General features: G+C 35.7%; 1 protein-coding gene across 1 annotated transcript in view; it reads right to left on the reverse strand.

Annotated features, from left to right (window-relative positions):
- Positions 1–23,727, reverse strand: part of CCDC152 (coiled-coil domain containing 152) — a 46,389-nt gene extending 22,662 nt beyond the window's left edge. Inside the window, exons 1-3 of the mRNA XM_020996446.2 lie at positions 23,641–23,727; positions 22,682–22,787; positions 13,157–13,225 (exon numbers count right to left, since the gene is read on the reverse strand). Of these exons, the coding sequence (XP_020852105.1) occupies positions 13,157–13,225; positions 22,682–22,787; positions 23,641–23,727 (262 nt within the window). The remainder of the gene's footprint in view (positions 1–13,156; positions 13,226–22,681; positions 22,788–23,640) is intronic.
- Between the last annotated feature and the right edge of the window lie 347 nt (positions 23,728–24,074).

The following is a 24,074-nucleotide window of genomic DNA, read 5'->3' on the forward strand; positions in this document are numbered from 1 at the left end:
GTAGCCCAAGACATAGAGAAAAGAGAAAGTAGTGAAATAGTGAAAGAAAAGAGCCACATATTGTTTAACACTTTGTGCATTTGAGTGTTGTATTGGTATCAGCAAGAGGCAAATAATAAACAATATTTCAATATGACAACGTAATTACTGTAGAAGTTATTCTGAAAAAATCTTGTTTCAGAGTTATACTGCAACTTTCTTTTCTTTTCCTTTTTTTTTTTTTAGGATAGGCAATGGGGTTAAGTGACTTGCCCAGAGTCACACAGCTAGCAAGTGTTATGTGTCTGAGGCTGGATTTGAACGCAGGTCCTCCTGAATCCAGGGCCGGTGCTCTATCCACTGCGCCACCTAGCTGCCCCTAGTGCAACTTTCAAATACAACTCTAAAAATGAAAAATATTGCATAAAAGCTTCTTCTGGCACATACACATATATACGTCTTTATGTGTACGTGTGTGCATGTATGTGTGTCTATCAGATACCTTTCACCTGACAAAATTTTTTAACCAGTAAGGAGGTCTCCTTTCGCAAGGTTATCTCTGTGGTATACTAATGAATATAGACATACTAAATGAATCCGTTTCAGTAGCTATCCTGTCCATATAATTTTTGCTTTCTTCATTTCATGCCTGTGGTTCTCAGGAATTTTAGCCCAAAGGTCAAGGCCAGTTAGCTTGAGAGGGTTCTAATGATTCTGCTATCCTGTTATCCTTTGAGTCCTGCTTTTGCAGTTCATAAAAAAGTGATAATACACTGAACCCCTATGCACCAAGAACTTTATTAGCCTCTTGACCTATAAATATGGTACCAGGAAACCACTTTGGCTCAGTTCCATATTTCCTAGTAAATAATGATTAAAGTTAGTGTGACCAGAGTGGCCTCCAGGACATGTTCTTATTTGGCTTTCAGGTCCTCCAATATATCTGGATGGGCCAATTGTGGGCCAACATCTTCCAACAGTTCACTTCATGCAATTCTTAATAATGTGTTCTTTCCTTTCAGTCTGGATACCTGAGAGTGATAAAGTGGTAATGGCAGCTTGGATAAGGCTTCCATCAATTCCTAAACTCAAGTGGAGTAAATAAAAATTCAATTTTATAAATTATGGTATTAAGCAATCCATGTATAGCAAGTAAGTACAGCAAGAGTTCTTAACCTGTGAACTTAATCTGTGAGCTTTCCTGAGAAAAAAATTATATCTTTATTTTTTCTAATCGTTGATTTCCTTTGAAATCCTATGAATCTTATTTTATGCATTTAAAAACATTATCTGGTGTATAGGCTTCATTATACTGTTAAACGGGTCCATGACACAAAAAAGCCCTGAGGTAGAGAAAGAGCTGATTACTATAGGCAAGGATTGATATGGAAGAACAAGCAAGCACTTTGAGCCATTTTAAGGAATCTATAACAAACAAAAAAATTTGGGTTGAAATCTTGGCTATGCTTACTTATTACCCACATGACCTTGTCATCTAACATTTATGGGCCTTGGTTTTCCCATCTGCAAAATGAAGGGGTTGGACTAGATCAAGTCTACAAGCTCTTCTAACTCTAAATTGTTATTCTTCTGAAATTGTCCCACAAAATCAACTTAGAGTTTTGATGAAGGTTTTTTTCCAATGAATAGTAAGTACCTTTGGTGGGTTATGCCCAGTAGCTTGGTTTTCTTGTCTCTTCAAATGTCCAGTTTTAACCATTATTCAAAATGGGAATTGGTACCAGAGATATTTTGATAGATTGTATGGTTTCATCTATGTGGTTACTTCCTCCACGAATACAGACAGAAACCTCTCCATGATTTCTCATTCTGTATCCAAGTTTTCCCTTAATTCCTCATTAAAGATTTATCCAATACACATGAAACCTTGATCTTATTCTTTTAGTACATTAGGGGTAAGAATATATCATACAGAATGTCTGCTGTTTTTGCCATATGAATGATTCACATTTTCCAATCATTCTCGTCTTCAATTATGTCTTTTACACTGCTTCTTACATGCAATCTTATTGCATACATTCTGTGGCAGGTTACATATCCATATAGCTCTTCATTGCTCTTTAGTTCACCTGTGATGCTGTTCTATGATTTAGTCACATGGCATCACATGGAGAATATTGGTATCATTTACAACAAAATGTGTTAAAAGAAAAGAACTCTGTGCTGAACCACAGCTCCAGGCTTTTCGAGAAGGACTGTAAAATAACTTCTATGAAGATGAATGAATGAAAAAGCATTCATTAAACTCTTACTTTGTGCAAAACACTGTGCTGAGTTTACAAATAAAAAATCAAGACAGTTCGGTCTTTCAAGAAGTTCACACTCTACTAAGGGGAGACAACACTTTTAAGTTTCTGCTTTTTATATGATACTGTAATCAATCATGTATGCAGCATGAGAGCTACAAGTGTTTATGTTTAGTTTTATGACTTATGTTTACTGCAACTTTGGCCTTGAATCCAAGTTTTGGTGAATCAAAATGGCTTCCTTTGAAGCACTCTGTTAATTCATGTTGCCTGTAAATGCTGGTAGTGTGGCTGCTGATAATAAAACATGTTAAAAAATGTGCATTTGTGGAATTGCAAGGTTATGAAAAATCAAAACCAAATGGATTAAATTCAAAACATATGAATATCTGTCTATTCATTTGTATACACATATATCCTCTGCATCTTAAACCATTTAAAATTTTAAAGTGTGAAGCCATAGATTTTATTTAAAAATTATTTGCCAAATTTTATCATTCCAAGAATTTTCTTGAACATCCCGTAAACTTCGTAAAATATAAATTTTGTCAGTTTTACAAAAAGTGGGCTACAAAGAATCCTGTACTCAACAGTCTGAAGTATTCTGATGCTTAACTCTGCATGTCAAATGATATTTTTTTCTGACCAAAATAAATACCTATTATATTAGGTAATAAAATTATAGTCAAAATATAGAATCTGTTGGCTGCTATAGTGTCCCTTCTAAAACTAAGCTTATATCTACCTAGGAAAGTGCTAAAGCACTTTAGTGTCACATTTTAAAACACAGTACTTAGTTTTTATGGTGCTTTTCACCATAGATGTACTTTTTTTCATAAACCTCATGGGACAAGGTTTATTTATTATCTGTTAGATTCCTCCTTCAAGAATGGCAATATTTGGGGCAGCTAGGTGGCGCAGTGGATAGAGCACTGGCCCTGAAGTCAGGAGGACCTGAGTTCACATCTGGCCTCAGACCAAACACTTGACACTTAATAGCTGTGTGACCCTGGGCAAGTCACTTAACCCCAATTGCCTAAAAAAAAAAAAAGAATGGCAATGGATGTAAGCAGCAGTGTGGTGCAGAAGATCATGTGCAAGCCTTAGCCAGAAAGACTTGGGTTCAGGTCCAGCCTCCAATATGGACAACCTGGGACAATGAATACAAACAAGCCTTTGGTTTCATTAAGCCTCAATTTCCTGTACTGCAAAATGGGGATACCAATACCTACAGTATTTACTTTACAGAGGTATTCTGAAGGACCAAATGAGACAATGTATGCAAAGTGCTCTGAAAGGTCTAAAGCACTTTAAATAGGTATTCAGTGGGATATTCTTTTGCCACACATATTTAAAATTCCATTTGAAAAGGAGAGGCTTTGAATATGATGTCTGCTTCTCCTTTTTCACCTAGAGCTTTGGTCAGAGTGATTTTGGGAGGGAGGAGTGGCAATTATGAACATGTGACCTAAAGGTGTTATAATATTTATCACTATTAAAAATTAAGGTAGTAAGTCATTATCTAAAATGCATCTTTTTGGTAATTATCTATTTATCTTTAGATATCTACATATATCTCCTAGAAATATGAAAACAAGAACTTTAGAATGGAATGCTCTTAGAGGGTATTAAATGATAACAAATGAGTCTGCCTTTCTTTTATCATTCCGATTTGCAGTATTATCAAGGCCAAGTTACTTTATCACAATACTTAGATGTAGGGGGCTGTCCACAAAGTGACTTTTATCTATTCAATGGCTTCAATTCAATAAAACAAACATTAATTAAGCTCCTGCTATATGCAAAGCACTATGCTAGGAAGTGTTCACAATACTGTCATTTCTATTTCTGTGCAACACACCGGACAAATTTTGGAATGACAGGAAACTATCAGTAGAAAGATTCTGCCAGAAAATTGAATAACCCATTAAAATGGATACTGCTTATACATCATCTGGCTCAATCCCCCTCCCCCCCATAATTGATCTGAACTGAGGCTCATAACCTTATCTGGGAACAAAAGCCTAACACTGGAAGAAAATCCAAAATAGTTTAAATTTGAGAAAGTTTTCTCTCCTGTAGGGCAATCAGCTTATGACCCCAGTTGGCACGAGCTTCTTTCATCATCTAGCCAGAGTACTTTGCTGGAATGTTAAACACATTTACTTTCACTCTGGTGATTCTTTCAAGACCTCAGGCTCTTGCTGTTCTGAATGGTGAGAGGACTTAAAATTCAAATGGCATTTTTAGTCACTGATTCTGTCTGACTAGACAAGTAACCTCTTTCTCTGTTCATCTTGCCAAAAGCCATATTAAGAATTTTGGGCTTCAAGAACTTAGTCTTTTTGTGTGTGTGTGTGATGACTATAGTTTTTTCCTTTATTATTTCCTTTGAGATTCTTTTGCTGTAAGATGTTGCTAAATAATTGTGGTTTCTATTCTTCCCTGCAGGCCCTTCTACTACCCTTTAAAAAATAAAAGGCTTCTCAAATTTATTATTTATCTATTTTTAACATTAAAAAAATTTGTATATGAATTCATGCAAAACATATTTCCATATTAGCCATGTTGCCAAAAAAAGCAAGAAAAATAATGAAAGTGAGCAAACTATACTTCAATTTGCACTTCGAGTTCATCACTCTCACTAAAGGTGGGTAGCATTTTTTCATCAGGAGTCCTTTGGAATTGTCTTGGGTCACTGTATTAATCAGAGTAGCCAAATATTTCACAGTTAATCATCATGATAACATTGCTCTTATTACTGCACATAATGATCTCCTAGTTCTTCTCATTCCATTTTGCATCAGTTCATATATGTCTCGCCATTTTTTTCTGAAACCACCCACTTCATCATTTCCTATAACACAATAGTACTTCATTACCACCACATGCCACAACTTCTTCATCCATTCTCCAACTGATGAGCATCCCCTCACTTTACAATTCTTTGCCACCACAAAAAAAGAGCTACTATACATATTTTTGTATATATAGGCCCTTTTCCTTTTTTTTTTTTTAATCTCTTTGATAAATGTCTAGTAGTGGTATTGCTGGGTCAAATGCTATGCAGTTTTATAGCCCTTTGGGTCTAGTTCCAAATTTTTCTCCAGAGTGGTCAGATCAGTTTATTATTCCACCAACAGTTCACCAGTGTACTTATTTTTCCCTCATCCCCTCCAGCATTTGTCATTTCTGACCAATGTGTGACATTTCTGACAAAGGTATGAGGTGGTACCTCAGAGTTGTTTAAATTTATCTTTCTCTAATCAATGGTGATTTAGACCATTTTTTCAAATAACTATAGATAGCTTTGATGTCAATTGACTGTTTATATCTTTTGACCATTTTTCAATTGGGGAATGGCTCTTATTTTTATAAATTTGATTCAGTTCTATACTCAGTTTTTTTTTAAAGGCAATCAGGGTTAAGTGACTTGCCCAGGGTCACACAGCTAAGTGCCTGAGGCCAGATTTGAACTTAGGTCCTCCTGACTCCAGGGCCAGTGCTCTATCCACTGTGCCATCTAGCTGCCCCAGAAATGAGGCTTTTATCAGGGAAACTTGCTGTAAAATTTTTTTTTGTTGCTTTATTTCCTATGGCATCTTTTAGCAAAATGTCTATTTTTACTTTTGTTTTGTCTGAGATCATGTTTGCTACTGCCTTTTTTTTTTTCAAGGCAATTGGGGTTAAGTGACTAGTCCAGGGTCACACAACTAGTAAGGGTCAAGTGTTTGCTCTGAGGCCAGATTTGAACTCAGGTTCTCCTGACTTCAGGGCCAGTGCTCTATCTACTGCACCACCTAGATGCCCCTGCTACTGCCTTTTTTCAGTACAGCCGAAGCACATTAATTAGATTCTGCTCCTGCCCTTTATTTTAACTGTATCTATGTCTTTCTGCTTCAAAGGAGTCTCTTGCAAACAATATATTGTTAGATTCTTGTTTCTAATCTATTCTGCTATCTGCTTCTGTTTTATGAGTGAGGTCATCCCATTCACATTCACAGTTATGATCACTGTGTATTTCTCTCCACCCCATTTTCTCCCTTTTTTTTATCCTGTCTTTCCTCAAAAGTCTATTTTGCTTCTAACTACAGCCTCCCTTAATCTGTCCTCTCTTTTATCAGCCCCCCTCCCCTACTTTGTCTTATCCCTTTCCCTTCCTATTTCCCCAGTGAGTAAGTTACATTTCTATACAAATTGAGTGTGCATATATATATCCTTCCCTCTTTGAATCACTTCTAATGAGAGTGAGGTCCAAGCACTGTCTACCACTCCCACTCCCCATTTCCCATCCACTTTAAAAGCTCTTCCTTGTGTGCCTCTTTTATGGGAAAAAAAATTACCCATTTTTCTTTTCTTTTCTTTTTTAATGTGTCAGTTGCAAATGAAGTGCAAACTCAGCTAATGTAGATGACTAAAGGAAATTCCCTGATCACGGGACCGAAAAATTAACCTCTTGTTGATCTAGAACTAATCACTGAATGCAAACAATGATGTATGACACACAATTTTTTTACTGTTTTTTTCATTGCTCATAACAGATACTTGAGTAAAACTGGGAAGTTTAAAGAAATGACTGAGTAAAAATATTAATCATCAGAGAATGGCAAAGAAGCAAACAGGTTCTTAAATCAAGAATGAATCCCATATAGGGAAGAATGTGATCATACTTTTCTCCAAATTAAACTTATTTCTATTGATCTTGATGGTTGTTCTGTTGTTCTTTTATTTACTTTTCTTTTTTCTGTTTTCTTTTCTTTCTTTTTTAAAAATTTATTTTTAGTTTTCAACGTTCACTTCCACAAGATTTTGAATTCCAAATTTTCTCCCCATCTTGTCCCTCCCCCCATCCTAAAATGGCATGCATTCTGAATACCCCTTCCCCTAATCTGCCCTCCTTTCTATTCTTCCCCTTCTCTTATCCCCTTCTCCTTCTATTTTTCTGTAGGGCAGGATAGATTTTTATACACCATTGCCTGTATATCTTATTTCCCAGTTGCATGTGAAAACAATTTTTAATATCTGTTTTTAATTTGGGTTCCAAATTTTCTCCCTTCCTCCCTCCCCACCCACCCTCACTGAGAAGGCAAGCAACATGTGTAGTCATGCAAAAGACTTCCACAGTAGTCATGTTGTGGAAAACTAACTATATTTGCCTTCATCCTATCCCACTTCCCGTTTATTCTATTATCTCTTTTGACCCTATCTTTCCTCAGAAGTGTTTGCTTCTGATTACCCCCTCCCCCAATCTGCTCTCCCCTTTATCATCCCTCTGCTCTCTTATCCTCTTCCCCCCTATTTTCTTGTAGGGTAAGATAGATTTCCATACCCAATTGAGTGTGTATGATATTCCCTCTGTAAGCCAAATCTAATAAGAATAAGATTTACTCATTACCTCTCACCTTTCCCTACTTCCCCTCCACTGTAAAAGCCTTTTCTTGTCTGTTATATGTGAGATAATTTACCCCATTCTACCACTCCCTTTCCCTTTCTCCCAATATAATCCTCTTACCCCTTAATTTTATTCTCCAGATATCACCCCTTCATCTTCAACTCACCCTCTATCTATCTATCTATCTATCTATCTATCTATCTATCTATCTATCTATCTATCTATCTAAATATCCATGTAATTTTTCCCCCTCCAACTTTCTCTAATACTGACAAAGGTCTCATGAGTTACAAATATCATCTTTCCACGTAGGAATGTAAACAGTTCAACCTTACTAAGTCCCTAATGATTTCTCTATTCTGTTTACCTCTTCATGCTTCTCTTGAGTCCTGTATTTGAAAGTCAAAATTTCTATTCAGCTGTGGTCTTTTCATCAGGAATGCTTGAAAGTCCTCTATTTCCCTGAATGACCATTTTTCCCCCTGAAGGATTACATTCAGTTTTGCTGGGTAGATGATTCTTGATTGTAATCCTATCTCCTTTGCCCTCTGGAATATTAAATTCCAAGCCCTCTGGTCCCTTAATGTAGAAGCTGCTAAATCTTGTGTTATCCCGATTGTGTTTCCACAGCACTTGAATTGTTTCTTTCTGGTTGCTTGCAGTATTTTCTCCTTGACCTGGTAACTCTGGAATTTGGCTACAATATTCTAAGGAGTTTTCCTTTGGGGATCTCTTTCCGGAGGTGATTGGTAGATTCTTTCCATTTCTCTTTTACCCTTTGGTTCAAGAAGATCAGGGCAGTTTTCCTTGATAATTTCTTGAAAGATGATGTTGAGGCTCTTTTTTTGATCATAGTTTTCAGATAGTCCAATAATTTTTAAATTATCTCTCCTGGATCTATTTTCCAGGTCAGTGAGGGAAAAATAGTTCCACAGTTAAGGTAAAATTACAAAGGCGTTCACAAACACAATCCAATGAATTTAGAATTAAAATTCTTGATTTTCTTAAAGAAAATATGATGAATTGAGATAATCCTTCAAATACTGACTTATAAATAAATAAAAATTATTGTAAAGTATCTTACCAGAGCATCTTTACATCCAATATGGTTCCTAATTGGGCAGTGGTTACATATAGTAAGTTACAATATATTGATACTGCATGTTACAGTAAGTGCCTTTTTGTTTTCAGCTGAATTTAAGTTCCTTTTATTAAAAGGGCCCATATCATTTTCATCCATGAGGATCTCTTTTTTAAGAGCATTTATTCATTGGAAAAGATTTGGAATAAATAGATCTAGGGTTGAATCCTGGCTCTGTCACTTTATTATCTCTGGGACCCTGGACAACTCACTTAACCCTTTGGGTTTTCTCAGTTTTCTCCTCTGTAAAATGAGGGGGTTAGAGTAAATGACCTTCTAAGGCCATAGATCATAGGATCAAGAAGGAATCTTAGAAGTCAATGAATCCAACCCCCCTCATATTACAGATGAGAGACCCGAGACAAAGACAGGTTAAACAACTTACCGAAGATCACATTAACAGCAAGTGGTAGGGCTGGGTTTTGGGTCTTTGGACATAATAACTTATGTTTTGTTCTGTTTTTTGGTGAGGCAATGGAGTAAAGTAACTTGTTCAGGGTCACACAGCTAATAAGTGTCAAGTGTCTGATGCTAGATTTGAATTCAGGTCTTCCTGAATCCAGGGCCAATGCTCTATTTACTGCGCCATCTGGCTGCCCCCATAATAACTTTTGATGCTCTGGAAACACTCCACAGGGTTACACAGAATAGGGAATGGCAACAGGTTAGTAAAATGGCAACTGCCAAAGGACCAGTTAACTTCCAACTGATAAAAACAAGACAAGTTATTTAGATTTAATGTTGACTAGAAGGGTATTAATTAAATTTGGAGACCCCTGAACAAGAAGGCAACTAAATGCAGTGTGAGATCAGCTCTTTAGATCACATGGAAAGTCTCAGTTATATACTAGTGTGGCCCTAATACTCTTTCTTATGCTATTTCCTAGGTTCTGACAGTGATATTTTTTTGCCTTAACTTACCTGGAACCAGGTTTCTGTGTCATTTCTCACCCACCATTTCCAAATGCTACTGCTACATGCATGTCCTACCCCTTTTCTGCTCCCCATTATGTGGTGTCTTCCCCCATTAGAATGTAAACTCCTTTAGGGCAGGGATTATCTTGCTTGTATTTGTATCCTCAACACTTAACACAGTGCCTGGCACATAATAAGCCCTCAAATGTTCTATCTATCTAGGGAGGAAGAAGATTGGATCTCCCTATCTCACCTGAACTGGTAGTGCCATGGTCACCCAGAGGCTGATCCCAATGCTGTTCTATGTAGAACTTCATTTATTTATTTGTTTGTTTATTTATTTATTTTAGGCAATTGGGGTGAAATGACTTGCCCAGGGTCACACAGCTAGTAAGTGTCAAGTGGTTGGTCTGAGGCTGGATTTGAACTCAGGTCCTCCTGACTTCAGTGCCGGTACTCTATCCCACTGCGCCACCTAGCTGCCCCTAGAAGTTTTAACCTACTTTACTTTTCTGATTGAGGCTAGTTCACCCCTCCTTAGGCAGCTTAGTGACCCTCCACTCCCAAGGGCTCGTCACAGTGTGAACACCTGACTGGCTAGTTAATGATCCACCAGCCTTGGCCTTTCTGGGATTACAAGGGTGTGCCACTATGCCTGATTATCTATCTATCTATCTATCTATCTATCTATCTATCTATCTATCTATCTATCTATCTATCTATCTATCTATCTATCCATCTATCTAGTTTATTTACCTACCTACATATCTCTGAATCTACAACTAGAGTAGGTGAGGAGATGAGAGAAGGTGAAAAGATAAGCGCGTATATCTGTGGGATGCTTCGTAGGAACATCATGTGAATTTGGTTGTTTTGTGGAAAATGTATGACCTCAGGCATCAGGACCCTTACAATCTTGGGAGTCTTTAGTGTCTGAAGCCCAAAGAAGCCCAAAGAAGGAAGGATGATATGAAAAGGCAGCAGGAAGCAGACAAGTGACTATTGCTAAATTAGAAAAGGTTCTCAATTTTTTGATCAACTTTTTTGAAGCTCTCTTGCTCCAGTAATAATACAGAGCCAACATATTAAGACATAGTTCATACATATTGTTCTACACGATCCTAAGATTAGACAAGTAGTAACAAAAGCATGACCTTTCATTGTTTCTGGCAGTGATACTTTTTTTTTCTTTTGAAAATCTGATTAATTTCATCATGGAATCATTCAGGATTTTTCATTCATACTGTGAAACTGCAGAGGCACTGCCAAAATACAATTCTGTACCTTGGCAAGGGACCCCAACCACTTTTCTGTATGTCACTGCCAGAATGTAGGGGAAGAGAATATCCAGTATAAATAAAGAAGACCCCAAAGCTTGTGAAGCAGTCACAGATGTGGTCCTCCAGAGAATCCATCAACCTCTGCTGAGAGGATGAGAAATTAAAATGGCAAGAGTAGGGCTATTTTCTAAAGAATTTTCAAAGTCCAGCACGGACTTTTTTTTGACTTGGAAAAAGGTACTCCTATACTGGTACAACTGTCCTCACTGATAAAGCATTCATATAGAGCAGTTAGCATGGAAAGGCATACCTAAAAGTTAGGTGAATCAATCCTTGAGATCTCATATTAAAGTTTATAAGTGTTTTATATATATTATTGCATTTGATCCTTATAATAAGCTTGTCAGGAAGGTGCTTGAGTTATTACTATTCCCATTTTACAGATGAAAAAACTAAAGCTCAGAAAGGTAAGTGATTTACTTGTCCAATGTCAGTCAGCTTGTAAGTAGTGGAAGTGGGATTCGAAACCAGTTCTCTACTGACTGTAATTGAGACTTTCTACCATACCATGTGGCCAGATCCCTTCCTTAGCACACTGCAGAAGTGTAGTAAAAATTATATTACCAATTAATATATTTTATTGACAGGTACTATTACACATTTTGAATTAATGGTTATACATGAACTTATTTACAGATCTGTGAGATGGCTCACATTCTTTTTTTTTCTTTTTTAAAATAATATTTTATTTTTTTCCCAATTACATGATCTCACATTCTTTTAAGCAAAGGTGATGATCCTTTTAAATATTCCTTTAAACAAAAACGATGCTTAACATAGATTCAGAACTTTACCTTCACAGCATTAAAGAGTTTTACTTTGAACCTGTACCACTTTGCTGCTTTTAAAGAAACCTTGAGATAGCTTTAACATTTAGATTCACTCAAACTCTAAAATAATAGGCCAAAGAAAGAAAGACTTAATCCAGTCATGGAATGTGGCGTTCAAAATTCCATTAATTCATGGGAGAATATATTTTACCCCAATTGAATAAAAGTCTTTAAATTCTGGACAAGGAACTCTCAAATTGTTATGTGTTTTTTGGGCTCCATCCATGTTTAATAAGGGAACTTTAGGGAAAAGAAAAGGGCAAGAGAAGATAATTAAAAATATTTCTAATTAAGGAGGATAAATCTTGTGGTCATATAAATTTCTTGTTCAAATGTTTCCTTAAGAAATTTTCAATGAGGGGGCAGGTTGGTGGTGCAGTGGATAGAGCACCGGCCCTGGATTCAGGAGAACCTGAGTTCAAATCTGGCCTCAGACACATAACACTTACTAGCTGTGTGACCCTGGGCAAGTCACTTAACCCCACTGCCTAGCCCCCCCCCAAAAAAAAAAGAAAAGAAATTTTCAATGACACAAGTGCATGAGGTGCCTGTAAGAATAACGGTTTAAGTATGAAAAATTGTTTGATTTAAGTTGAAATGGACAAGTGACATGGTGTCAGACATATATTTGTAGCTGACTCAGAAAAGGGAAAGTGTCACTGGTCTGTCCATTTGATTGGAACAATCACAAAAATATGACAGGAGAAGGACAAATTTTAGAGTTTCTAGGACAAGGTGCATGCAGTTGTGCCATGAACAACTGTATGGCCCATATGTTTTTTAAATTACATTTATAAGATATGATCTTAGCCCATAACCAAAACCCCTCCACACCCATAGTATAGAGAAAATATCAATCACTACTGATACATAATCTCTAAGTACCAACATTTTACTTTAGGAACACACAGACTTATTAAAGGGAGCTAAGAATGTTCAGAATAGAAATACCTTTAACTTTTTGAAACTGATTAAAGTAGCTGCTATGATTAACCTGAAAGTGCTCCCTGATGCCACTTTCAAAAGAGAGAATTCTAGGAAGGATGGACTATTGCTCTAACCCAACATGGAGCCTCTTAAAACAACATTGAGCCTCTTAAATATTTTATTAATAATTTAAAAAGGTTTATAAATATCAAATATTTGTAGTTTTGAAGAATAGAGCTAAATAAAGTCAAATTAAGGGGCCTTACTATTAACGGGGTTAAGACTTACATTTTTAAGAGGTTCTAAAGTAAATCAGATCTATGTCTTGGATAAAATGAACTAAAGTCTAACTTTTAAAAATTTACCTTTCAAATCATATTGATTTTCAATGGTTTCCTGGAGTCCATTTATCACTTTCTGAAAAGTGGTACATTCTAAAAAATAAAAGTGAGAAAATTCATTTATAAACTTTTAAACTTATTTTTTGCAAGTATTTTGTTGAAATGTTTAAGAAAGAATATCTTAAGTGAAAATATTTGCTACTTAATAATCTAAATATCGCAAAGAAAATTACATATAAATGAATAAAAGACATGGCTTTTAGCCATGTATGTTCTAGTATTAAGTCAGAGGATTTCTTTTTGAAAAAAAATTCAATTTTATTTTATTTTCAGTTCCAAATTTGCTCTTTCTTCCCTCCTCCACCCCACCCATTGAGAAGGCAAGAAAAATAAAAACCATTACAAATATGTATAGACACGCAAAAAATTTTCCATATTAGCCATATTCCCTGTCCCCCCTCCCCACATGTGCACACACACAAAAGCAAGAGAAAGAAAGAAGAAAATTTGCTTTAATCCACACTCTGAATCTATCAGTTCTCTTCTTGGAGGTGGATAGCATATTTGATCATGAGTCCTTTGGAATTGTGGTTGTCATTGTGTTGATAAGTTACTAAACATTTCAAAGTTCATTATCTTTAAAATATTGTTGTTACTGTAGAAATTATTCTGGTTTTGCTCAATTCACTTTGCATCTATTCATCTAAATAGGTTTTTCTGAAACCATTCCCTTCTTCATTTCATAGCACAATAGCATTCTATCACAATATATACCATAACTTGCTCAGCCATTCGTCAACTGATGAGCATCTCCTCAGTTTAAGTTCTTTGCTACAACAAAAAAAAGCCGCTAAAATATTTTAATATATAAAATCATAAGATTTCTGAGGCATAACCTAACACAAGTTTAGTTTATAATGACACTGCCTCAGTTTATAATACTAAAACTTCAAAACAGAAAATAACTTTTGGTATTTTTAAGACTTTAAAAAGTCTTTTCTTTCTCCCTCCCTCCCTCCTTTCCTTCCTTCTTTGTCAATTTATTCCCCTAATTCAATGGCTTATATACTTTTTCAAGGTGAGGTTCTAGCACATATGGAAACTGCTGGGGTTATGGGGAGAATGAGTCAGTTCTGGACTCAAGAATAATTAAATGTAGAGGCAAAACACTAGAAAAGCATAGTATTTTAGTGTTTCAAAATGTGTAATTTTAGTACATGAACACAAGATGGACCTCCTGTAATACACTACGCTATAATGTAAACTCATACATTTCTACAGGTTTCTTAAAAAAGATACACTACAAAAAGAACACAAATTAAAGTACAACATAATTCAGGATATAAGAATTATAGCTTTGATTTTTTTCCTTGTAAATCTTAGTCTCTATAGTATTTAGGGTCAAAGTACTATTCTTGGGCCAACACCCTACCAAACTAAACTATGAATATAAAACTAGAAAGATATGTGTTGCCCTGATTGAATGGGTTAGCAACCCAGTAATTATTATGGAATAAGAAAACAAACAAATTCCAAACTAAGAGATTGTTATACTAAGTTCCTAACCAGTGTCTTGCATTTTAAATATTGGGACTTTATGTTTTCAGTAGTTTTTCAGTCCTATCTGACTCTTTGTGACCCCATTTGGGGTCTTCTTGGCAGAGATACTGGAATGGTTTGCCATTTCCTTCTCCAACTCATTTTGCAAATGAGGAACTGAGACAAACAAGTTTAAGTGACTTGTCCAGGGTCACATAGCTAGTAAGTGTCTGGGGCCAGATTTAAACTCAGGAAGATGAATCTTCCTAACTACAAGCCCAGAACTCTATCCACTGTGCCACCTCATTGCCCTAGCCAGGGTATAATTCAAAGAGTATAAAATCCTTTCACGGTGTTCTAACAGTCTGTCTTGAGATGCTAGAGAGGGTCCTGAAGATATAGTGCCCTAAACCTGGAAAATCTAGGGGAGCCTAACCCTGGGAGGCAGTGGAGATCACTGTATGAATTGAGGTTCTATTCTGAGGGTTTGTAGAAGGGAAAAGGGAAAGTAAAAGACAGAGTACACCAGAAGACAAAGGAAAAAGGGGGGAAAGCACTTGATATTTCTCATAAGTGGGGTACATGAGAATACACAAACATAGAGAAAGAGATTGGAGGAGTAGGCAACTGATGAACCTTATTCTTATCCCCAATGTACAAAGGAGGATTACACACACACACACACACACACACACACACACACACACACACAGACGGTCAGAGAGAGAGAGAGAAAGAGAGAGAGAGAGAGAGAGAGAGAGAGAGAGAGAGAGAGAGAGAGAGAGAGAGAGAGAGAGAGAGAGACTGGTCTAGAAATAGGAAAACAGGATTAGGAACTGAAGATTAAGATGGAGGACAACACTGAGGAAGGAACAGTAACAAGTAAAACAAATTTTCTGATGCCGAAGAGGGAATTATAGGGATAGAAAGGAAATAAATGAACTAGAATCTAAGGATTGCCTTTCAGACAATTGAGGAATGTCCGAACAAACTGGTATATGAATGCAATACATTCATAAAATGTGATAACATGAATATATTATGCCATTAGAAATGACAAAAGAGATGAATTCACAGAATCCTAGGTAGTATGAATTGGTGTAGATTAAAATGAACAAAACCAGGAGAACAATTTATATAAAGATAATCATGTGGTAAAGAAAAGCAACTTGGAAAAACTGAAGAATTCTGACCAAAGTAATGACTAATCATATTGCTAGAGGACTTACGATAAAGCACGTTACCCACCTCCCGACAGATGTGAGAGATGCAAAGTGCAAAGACATACGTTTTTTGACTTTTGGACATAATTACTATGTAGATTTATTTTGCCTGAATATGTTTATTTATTATAAAAGTATTTTTTCCCCTTTCTTTTTCTTGATTAATTGGAGGGGAAAGGGTCAGTCACAGTAATGTCAAAATGAATATTTTAATAATACATAGAATAGAATTAGGTATTTAATTTCAAACTAAAAATAAAATCTACTGAAACAAAATTACCTTTGGAAGTGCAAAAACTTTTGATTAAAAGTTTCCAAGCATAATGAAAAGACAGATTTCTTCTCTTTTGTATCATACATGAATTCAACAAATCACAGCAGTCCTAACAGCAGAAATAAATGGACTGTTACTTTGTTGACTGGGATTATGCTTTTCCTAGGAGAAACATTTCTGTAAAGGCCTCAGCTCCAGATGATGGTTGTCAAGAGAATTCCTCATCAGGTGTCAGTGGGCAGAATAAATTACTTGGTAACTAATGGATTTGGTCAGTGTATCCATATCCCAACATAATTACATCTAACTCAGTGACCCTTAGCATCTGATGGAGCTTCTTTTCTGCACCTAGACTTCTATGAGTATGAATATAAAATTGAGATTCTTCTTGCTCCAGCTTTGGGGTTCAAGGGTCATATCAGTTTCCTCCTTCTGATTCCTTTCAGTGTGAGTATAAAACAAATTCAATTCAATTTAATGCAACAAGCTTTTGTTAACTACCTACAATGTGCCAGGCACTTAGATTACCAGTGAGAATCTTTCTGAAGCATTCACACACACCCCTCACTCCCATGGTATGACTCTATCCATTGGAAATTTTACCTTTATGCTTATGAAAGATATAAAAGCAGTATTGCTTAAACAAGTACTATCTGCCTCTGGTACTGGAAGTGACATGGTTGGATTAACCAGGTTTCCCTTTCTCCCTCTTTCCTTTTTTATCTCCCTCCCACCTCTCCAGGCAACGAGGGACTTTCTGACCAGCTTCCTACTCCCTTATCTCATATTTGCTATTTGTTGAGATCATGACCTAAAGGTTGTAGAGTAGGCCAGGTTTCCTATATGTATCTCAACAAAAGAGTATCAAAAGATAACAGAATTAAATTTCCTCTTTCAGTTAAGAACTACTTTAAAAGATAGGAATCCAGCAGAATGAGAGATAGTTGGCACAAGGAAAACCAGTCTAAACCTAAGAAATTATAAGATGCTTGTAAATGCTGAATAAGGAGCCATGCCAAGAAAAGTATGAGTAAACAGAAGACAGCAAACATAAAGAAGGAAAATATTAATAAACAGAAGACATCAAAAATGATAAAGACATGCTGTAGATTCAGAGAAATGCAAAAGGTAATCTGAGGTGAAAAAGACAACACGTGTGTAAGCATGTAGAGGAAAAAATTGCTTGGTCACAAGGATTATAAGAATGACGATGAGAAGAAGTGAAGCAAATGATAAAAAAATTAGAATTTAAGTAATTTTAGTGGGAAAAAATGGATAAGACTAAATACCTTAGAACAAAAAACTAGAAAAACCCAACTTATGTACACCCTGAAAGCTAAAATGAAGAATTCAGAACTCAATGCCTTCATGAAATAATAAGAAATATTAGAACAAAATCAAAAGATTGAAAATGCACAGTATCTACCATCAAAAACAACTGACCTGGAAAATACACCAAGAAGAGACAATTTAAGAATCACTCGACTCCCTGAAAATCATGGCTGAACAAAAAAAAACCCAATCTCCTTTAAATGAAGCGAATATGGTCGTGATATTTAAACCAATGAAAGATAAAGCAGAGAATAAAGAAAAAGTAAAGAAAACTATAAACCAATATCTCCAATGAATATTGATACAAAATGCTGAATAAAATATTAACAGAGGATACAACAACATACTAAATATATACTATGATCAAGCTGAAATCATACTAGGAATTCAGGGTTAATTCAAAATTAGGAGTACTATAAATAGAAAAGACCATATTATTACTAATAAAAACAAGAAAAATCACAATTGTGTAAACAAATGCTGAAAAGGGTTTTGAGAAAACACATCCTTTTATGTAAAAGAGTTTTTAAAAAGTATACCAACAAAAGGACCCTTAATGTCAAAATGATAAGTATTTAAAACCAAAAGCCAGTAATTTTTTTGTCATGGAGAAAAGCTAGAGGCCTTTTTAATAAGCTTGGGAGTGAATTAAAGACATCTTCTGTTACCACTATTATTTTATATAGTTCTGACAATCCTAGCTACAGCAATAATACAAGAAAAAGAACTGGAGTGGGAAAAGAAATGAAGCAAGAAGACCAACCAGCAGGTCACCATAACAGTCCAGAAGTGAGGTAATGAGGGTCACTATCATGGTGGTGGCAATGTCAGATGAAAGAAGGAGCCATATATTATGGATGTTACAAAGGTAGAAATGACAGGACTTGGCTACTGATTGGATATAGGGAGTAAGTGTGAGTGAGGAATCAAGGATGACACCAGGTTGGAAGCCTGGTAAATAGGTGTATGATGCTGCCTACAACAATAATGAGGAAGTTAGGAAGAGGGGACAGTTTGGGGAAAAGATGATGAGTTCAGTTTTAGGGGAATTAGGTAGCACAGTAGATAGAGTACTGGGCCAGAGTCAGGAAGACCTGAGTTCAAATCTGGCATTAGATACTAGCTGGGTGATCCTGGGCAAGTCACTTAATCTGTTTGCCTCAGTTTCCTCATCTGTAGAATGGCAATAATAATAGCATCTACTTCCCAGGGCTCTTTTCAGGATCAAGTGAGATAACGATTGTAAAGTGTTGACACGGTGCCTGGCACATACTGAGCATTATACAAACATTAGCTATTATTGCTATTGTTATTAAGTTTGAGATATCTACAAGACATCCAGTTTGAGATGTCAACAGGCATCAGCAGATGTGAGCCTGGAGATCAGGAGAGAGGGTAAGGCTGGATAAATAGATCTGAGAATCTAACAAACATCTACATATGAAATAAATCATCAGTCTTTTTGTATATTGCCAACAAAACCCAGGAGGAAGAGATTTTTAAAAAGCAATTCTTTTCAAAATAACGGCAGAATGTATAAAATATCTGGGAATTAAATTATCAAAACACATAGTAGTTATACAGGTACAACTACAAATGAGTCTTTACAAAAATAAAGATATAATTAAATAATTAAAGAGATGTTAATTGTCATGGGTATGTTGTGCTAATATAATAAAAATGATAGTACCACCTAAATTCACTGACATATTCAGGGCCATATTGATCAAACTACCAAAGGCATATTTTATAAAACTAGAAAAAAAGGACAAAATTCATCTGAACAAAATGTCAAGAATCTCAATAATTTTTAAAACTGGGAAAGAAGAGAGCCTGGCAGATCTCAAACAATACTAGAAAGTAGTAATCATCAAAACTATTCAGTACTGGTTCAAAAATAGAAAAGTTGATCAGTGGAACAAATTAGGGAGGTCCTCAAGGCCCAAAAATAATTGATCAGAATAGGAGAATGTTCAATAAAACCAAGGACTGTAGCTCTTGGGATAAGGACTCTATCTCATTACTTGACAAAAACTTTTAGGAAAAATGGAAAGCAGTCTGGCAAAAATCTGGGTTACATCAGAGTCTCATTATATATTCTACAATAAACTCCAAATAGATAAATGACCTAAATATAAAAGGTCATGTCATATGCATGTAACATATATGACAGGTCTTCCCTATTAAAATGTAAGCTCCTTGTGAACAGAGCTAATTTTACTCCTTGACCTTGTATCTCTAGCACATAGTAAGTACTTAATGAACACTTGTGTGATTGATTGCTCAATCACAACTTTGGAAGACTGACAGTGAAACATGTTTCCTACTCCTTGGCAGGGATGTAAGGCAGTAAAAGATTTGCAGACTCAGCCAATGCACAGATTTGTTTTGTTTAACTCTGTTTATTTATTTTAAGGGAGAGCTTTTTTAAAATGGGGGGTGGTTGAAAATTTAGGGATGGGTTTAGGAAGATTTCAAAAGTGATACTATAAAAAGGAAGGAAGAGAGAAAAGAGTATCAATGAAACATTTAAAATACACAGAACAGAGCAGAGGGAAGTGTAGAAGGTGACAGAGACAAATAGTATTGGAACTACTATGTTAAATTTAACATACATTTGAAAAAACAATTTCTAAGTCATGGAGTTTCATAATGTCATATACAATCTTCTTTTTCCATTCTTCTTTATATAATGAAATGTTTATGGCTGTTGATGTTGGTCAAATTCATACTAATAAGAAATTAAAAAGCAGTGTTTGCTTTTCCCAATCTTATTTATATTACCACAATGTTCGGAAATCCCAAAAAGTTATTTTCCCAATATTTTAACTCAAGTTTTACAGCAGTAAATTAGAAACTCCTACAGGTATCTTGGTTCCAAAAAACAAATGGAAAGGAAACTTTTACCTGGGGTTACTGAGCAGAAATAAGTGAGCTGATAATGAATGGATTTGACTAGTGTGGCAAAATTCCAAAATATTTTTGTGCCTAATTTAATATACATTAGTATTGGGAGTTTAATGTAGACATTAACAAACATTGAAAAATACATTTATGAAACCCATAACTTCAATACTTACAGCATTTTTCTTAAATCACAGGTCCAACCACATTCTTCCCCACCCTCACCACCCAAACCCTACCCCACTCTGCCCTCAGTAAATTTAAGTGGCTCCTTGATTGCTTCCAAGATCAGCTACAAAATCCTGCATCGTGTTGAAAACCCTTCATAACCTAGCTCCTCTCCACCTTTTTAGTCTTCTTATACCTCACTCTCCACCATGCACTCTTCAATGCAGGAACATCAGCCTCCTGGCAGCTCTGTGAACGTGACACTCTATTATTCTGGCTCAGCATTTTCTCTGGAATTTCATGGTTGGAATGCTGTCCCTCACCAGCTCTACTTACTGGCTTCCTTTCAGTTCTAAATAAAATCTCATCTTCTAAAGGAAGCCCTTCTCAACATCTTTGAATTCTAGAGCCTTGCGTCTTTTAACTACTTCCTATTTATCTTGAATATAGCTTCTTTGTACATATTTGCTTGCTTATTGTCTCCCCTGTTAGATACTGACTTCTTTGAGGGTAAGAGCTGTCTTTCTTTTCTTTTTTTTTGTTTTTGCTTTTTGGTGAGGCAATCGGGGTTAAGTGACTTGGCCAGGGTCATACAGCTAGTAAGTGTTATGTGTCTGAGGCCAGATTTGAACTCAGGTCCTCCTGACTCCAAGGTTGAAGCTCTACCCACTGTACCACCTCACTCCCCCAAGAACTGTCTTTCTTTTTTCATATTTGTATCCCCAGTGCTTAGCACAGTGTCTGGCACATAGTAGGTACTAAATAAAGTTTACTGACTATTATTATTAACTTTGTCTTTCTCTATAAAATTTAAGGGAAAAAAGGAAGTAGAACATGTAGGAAGTGGGTTTTGTTTGTTTGACTTCCTGTTAGTTTCCTCCTTATTAACAGTAAATATCTTTTTAGAAATATCAAAAGGATTGTATGCTGCATTCTCTTTTGGAAGGGGCCAATGAAAGGAAAAAAGAAACAGAATAAGTGGAAAACTGATCTTGATGCAGACTGGTTAGAATGCATCCCTTCCCTTAGAAAAAGAAGGGCCAACAGGTGGACCAAAATAGCTAGAAGAGTAGATAAGTCTTAAAGTGCAGCCCCTGACACAAAAGGAAATCCACTGATTCCAATGTTTATCCTTATTTGATATACTCATGATTGGCGGATCAAAGGAACCTGGGAGTCACCTTACCCTAGATAGATGGATTTTAAAAGGTTGTAGCTTCTTTTGGCTACCTCTGTACAAAACCACACAACCCCCACACTCTTCAGGACATTCCAAATCAGTTTAGTCTGCACAGAATCAATTTCCTGGGTTGCAATTAGATGTATGACTTTGTTTTCCAGAACCAGACCAAGACTGGAGCCCAAAGGTGGTGGTGAGGTAAAAATATATGTCTTTTTGCAACTTTTTATGGAACTGAGTGGTTTATCAGTGCTTTATACGCCATTAATAAATCCTCTAGTTTAACTAGAGTTGGGTATGACTTTCTGTTCCCTGAGATGTAGAACCAGATTAATGCATCTCACATCATATTTTTTTTTGTCCCAAATAGTTTCATCACAGAATTTCCTTGTCGATCTAATTATGCATTACTTTAGGCTGTTTCCAAAAATTGTGTCTATTTTCAAAGTATGAATATTGACTACCGATTAGGATATTCAAGAGAATGTATTATGGGCTCTAAAGACAATTCCAAAAATATTTTGAGCAATGATGGCATCATTGGAGTAATGTATTAACTTTCCAAAAATGAATAACCTAAAGGGGACCACACTCATAGAGATGTACAAGTACCAGCATGTTTGCAAAACATCAGTACTGTTATTTGACATTCACTCCTTGCCATAAACTGTATATATGAGTGATTTCAAAGAAACTCCATTTCACATATCCTATGTGTTACATCCTTCTATTTATAAATCTTGCAGTGCCCTGCTACTGGCTCCTATTTAGCTTGTGGTCCATCATAATTCTCTTATCTTCCTAAATGACTTATCTCACACTTGACCTCTACAACTAGTCATGCTTATTCTCCACTCAACTTTTATTTGATTATCAGCAAATTTAATAAGTATGTCAGAAAGAATTTGCTTATGGAAACAACTTCTTACCTTCTTTAATGAAGTTTTCTTTGGTTTGCATCAATTTTAGCAAAGAGTTAGTCTTTTCCAACTGAATATCTAATTTATTATTCTTTGAACTGATTTCTGACATTCTCTGTGGAAAACATAATATATTTAGTTTAATGACAAGTCAAAATTATATTTTAATTCTTTTACCTTAAGCAAGATGCTTCTTGGGGTTTTCAGAAATGAGGACTTGATACTAAACACTAAATAGTGAAAGGACTATGTAAAGGCTATATGTTCTACAGCTGACTAGATTGTCAATATTTATACAACCCATTTTTACCAAAGCTACATTCTTAAAACTTTTATCCGTAACACTTAAGATAATACAAGCTATCTTCAGCAAAACACACTCAAGACACAAATTTCTAGAAAAATCTATATAAAAATGAGCAGTCTTGAATTTCAACAATAATAGAAGGAAAAGAGAAGATCAGGGAATGAGAAGAAAGTGTGATAACTGGGAAAGAGAAAGGGAAGATGAAAAGGAAAAAGAGAGTGGCAAATGAAAAGGACCACAAGGTTATGACCTAGAAGGATCTTGAGAGGTTACCTAGTCTAACTTGCTCCCTCACTCTAATCCTTCATTCTAATAGAAGAGAAAAATGAGGCTTGGCGAAATTAAAAGACATTTCCTAGGTCACATGTGCCAGAGCTTGGGCAGGTATTCATATCTCTATTCTCTTAGTCTGTGTTCTTTCTATTATATTACCTAGACTTCCAAGTAAATTTAAAAAAATGGAAAAAATAAGAAAGTGTAAGAGTCAGATAGAAGGCCAAATGGTTGATCTTAAAGCATTTCTTACTCGACCAATGCCCAAGTTCAAGCACATTTCAGGCTTGTATTTCTCCTTTTCCTTTTCACATTCCCTTCTCCATCCATTCCACAGTTCCCTTTTTATCCTTTAATCTAAACACCACTGCTTGGTACTTCTACATACCTTTTCTATTTGTGAGAAGTCATTTATAAGTTTGTCAAGATTCACCATGCTTGTTTTTTTCACAGCTGCTTCACCAGTTTCACTCATATTTCTAGAAAAGAGAATAATATTTAATGTAAAAGAGTAAAAAACTACAGAAAAGAAATCCCACTCTCCTATTAGCACATCACTAGAACACAGTAGTTAATGAAATTAGCTGTTACGTTAGGAGCCTCAGAAGGCCCTTGGGGTGGAGGAGAAAGAAAAAGAGGTGATGAAGGAAGACCTGATCATGATAGCTTACAATTATACTGCATTATTAGGTTTGCTTTTATTCTTTAGATTTTAAAAGACTTTTTCCCTTTTTTATTATTAACTTAATAATCAACACAAATATTTCTGCACATGAAAATGTTCTTGTACATAACATTAAAAAATTGTTATATTTAACAAGT

The sequence above is a fragment of the Phascolarctos cinereus genome, unplaced genomic scaffold (genome assembly GCF_003287225.1).
Source record: "Phascolarctos cinereus isolate Bilbo 61053 unplaced genomic scaffold, phaCin_HiC Scaffold_4;HRSCAF=312, whole genome shotgun sequence".
Lineage (NCBI taxonomy): Eukaryota > Metazoa > Chordata > Mammalia > Diprotodontia > Phascolarctidae > Phascolarctos > Phascolarctos cinereus.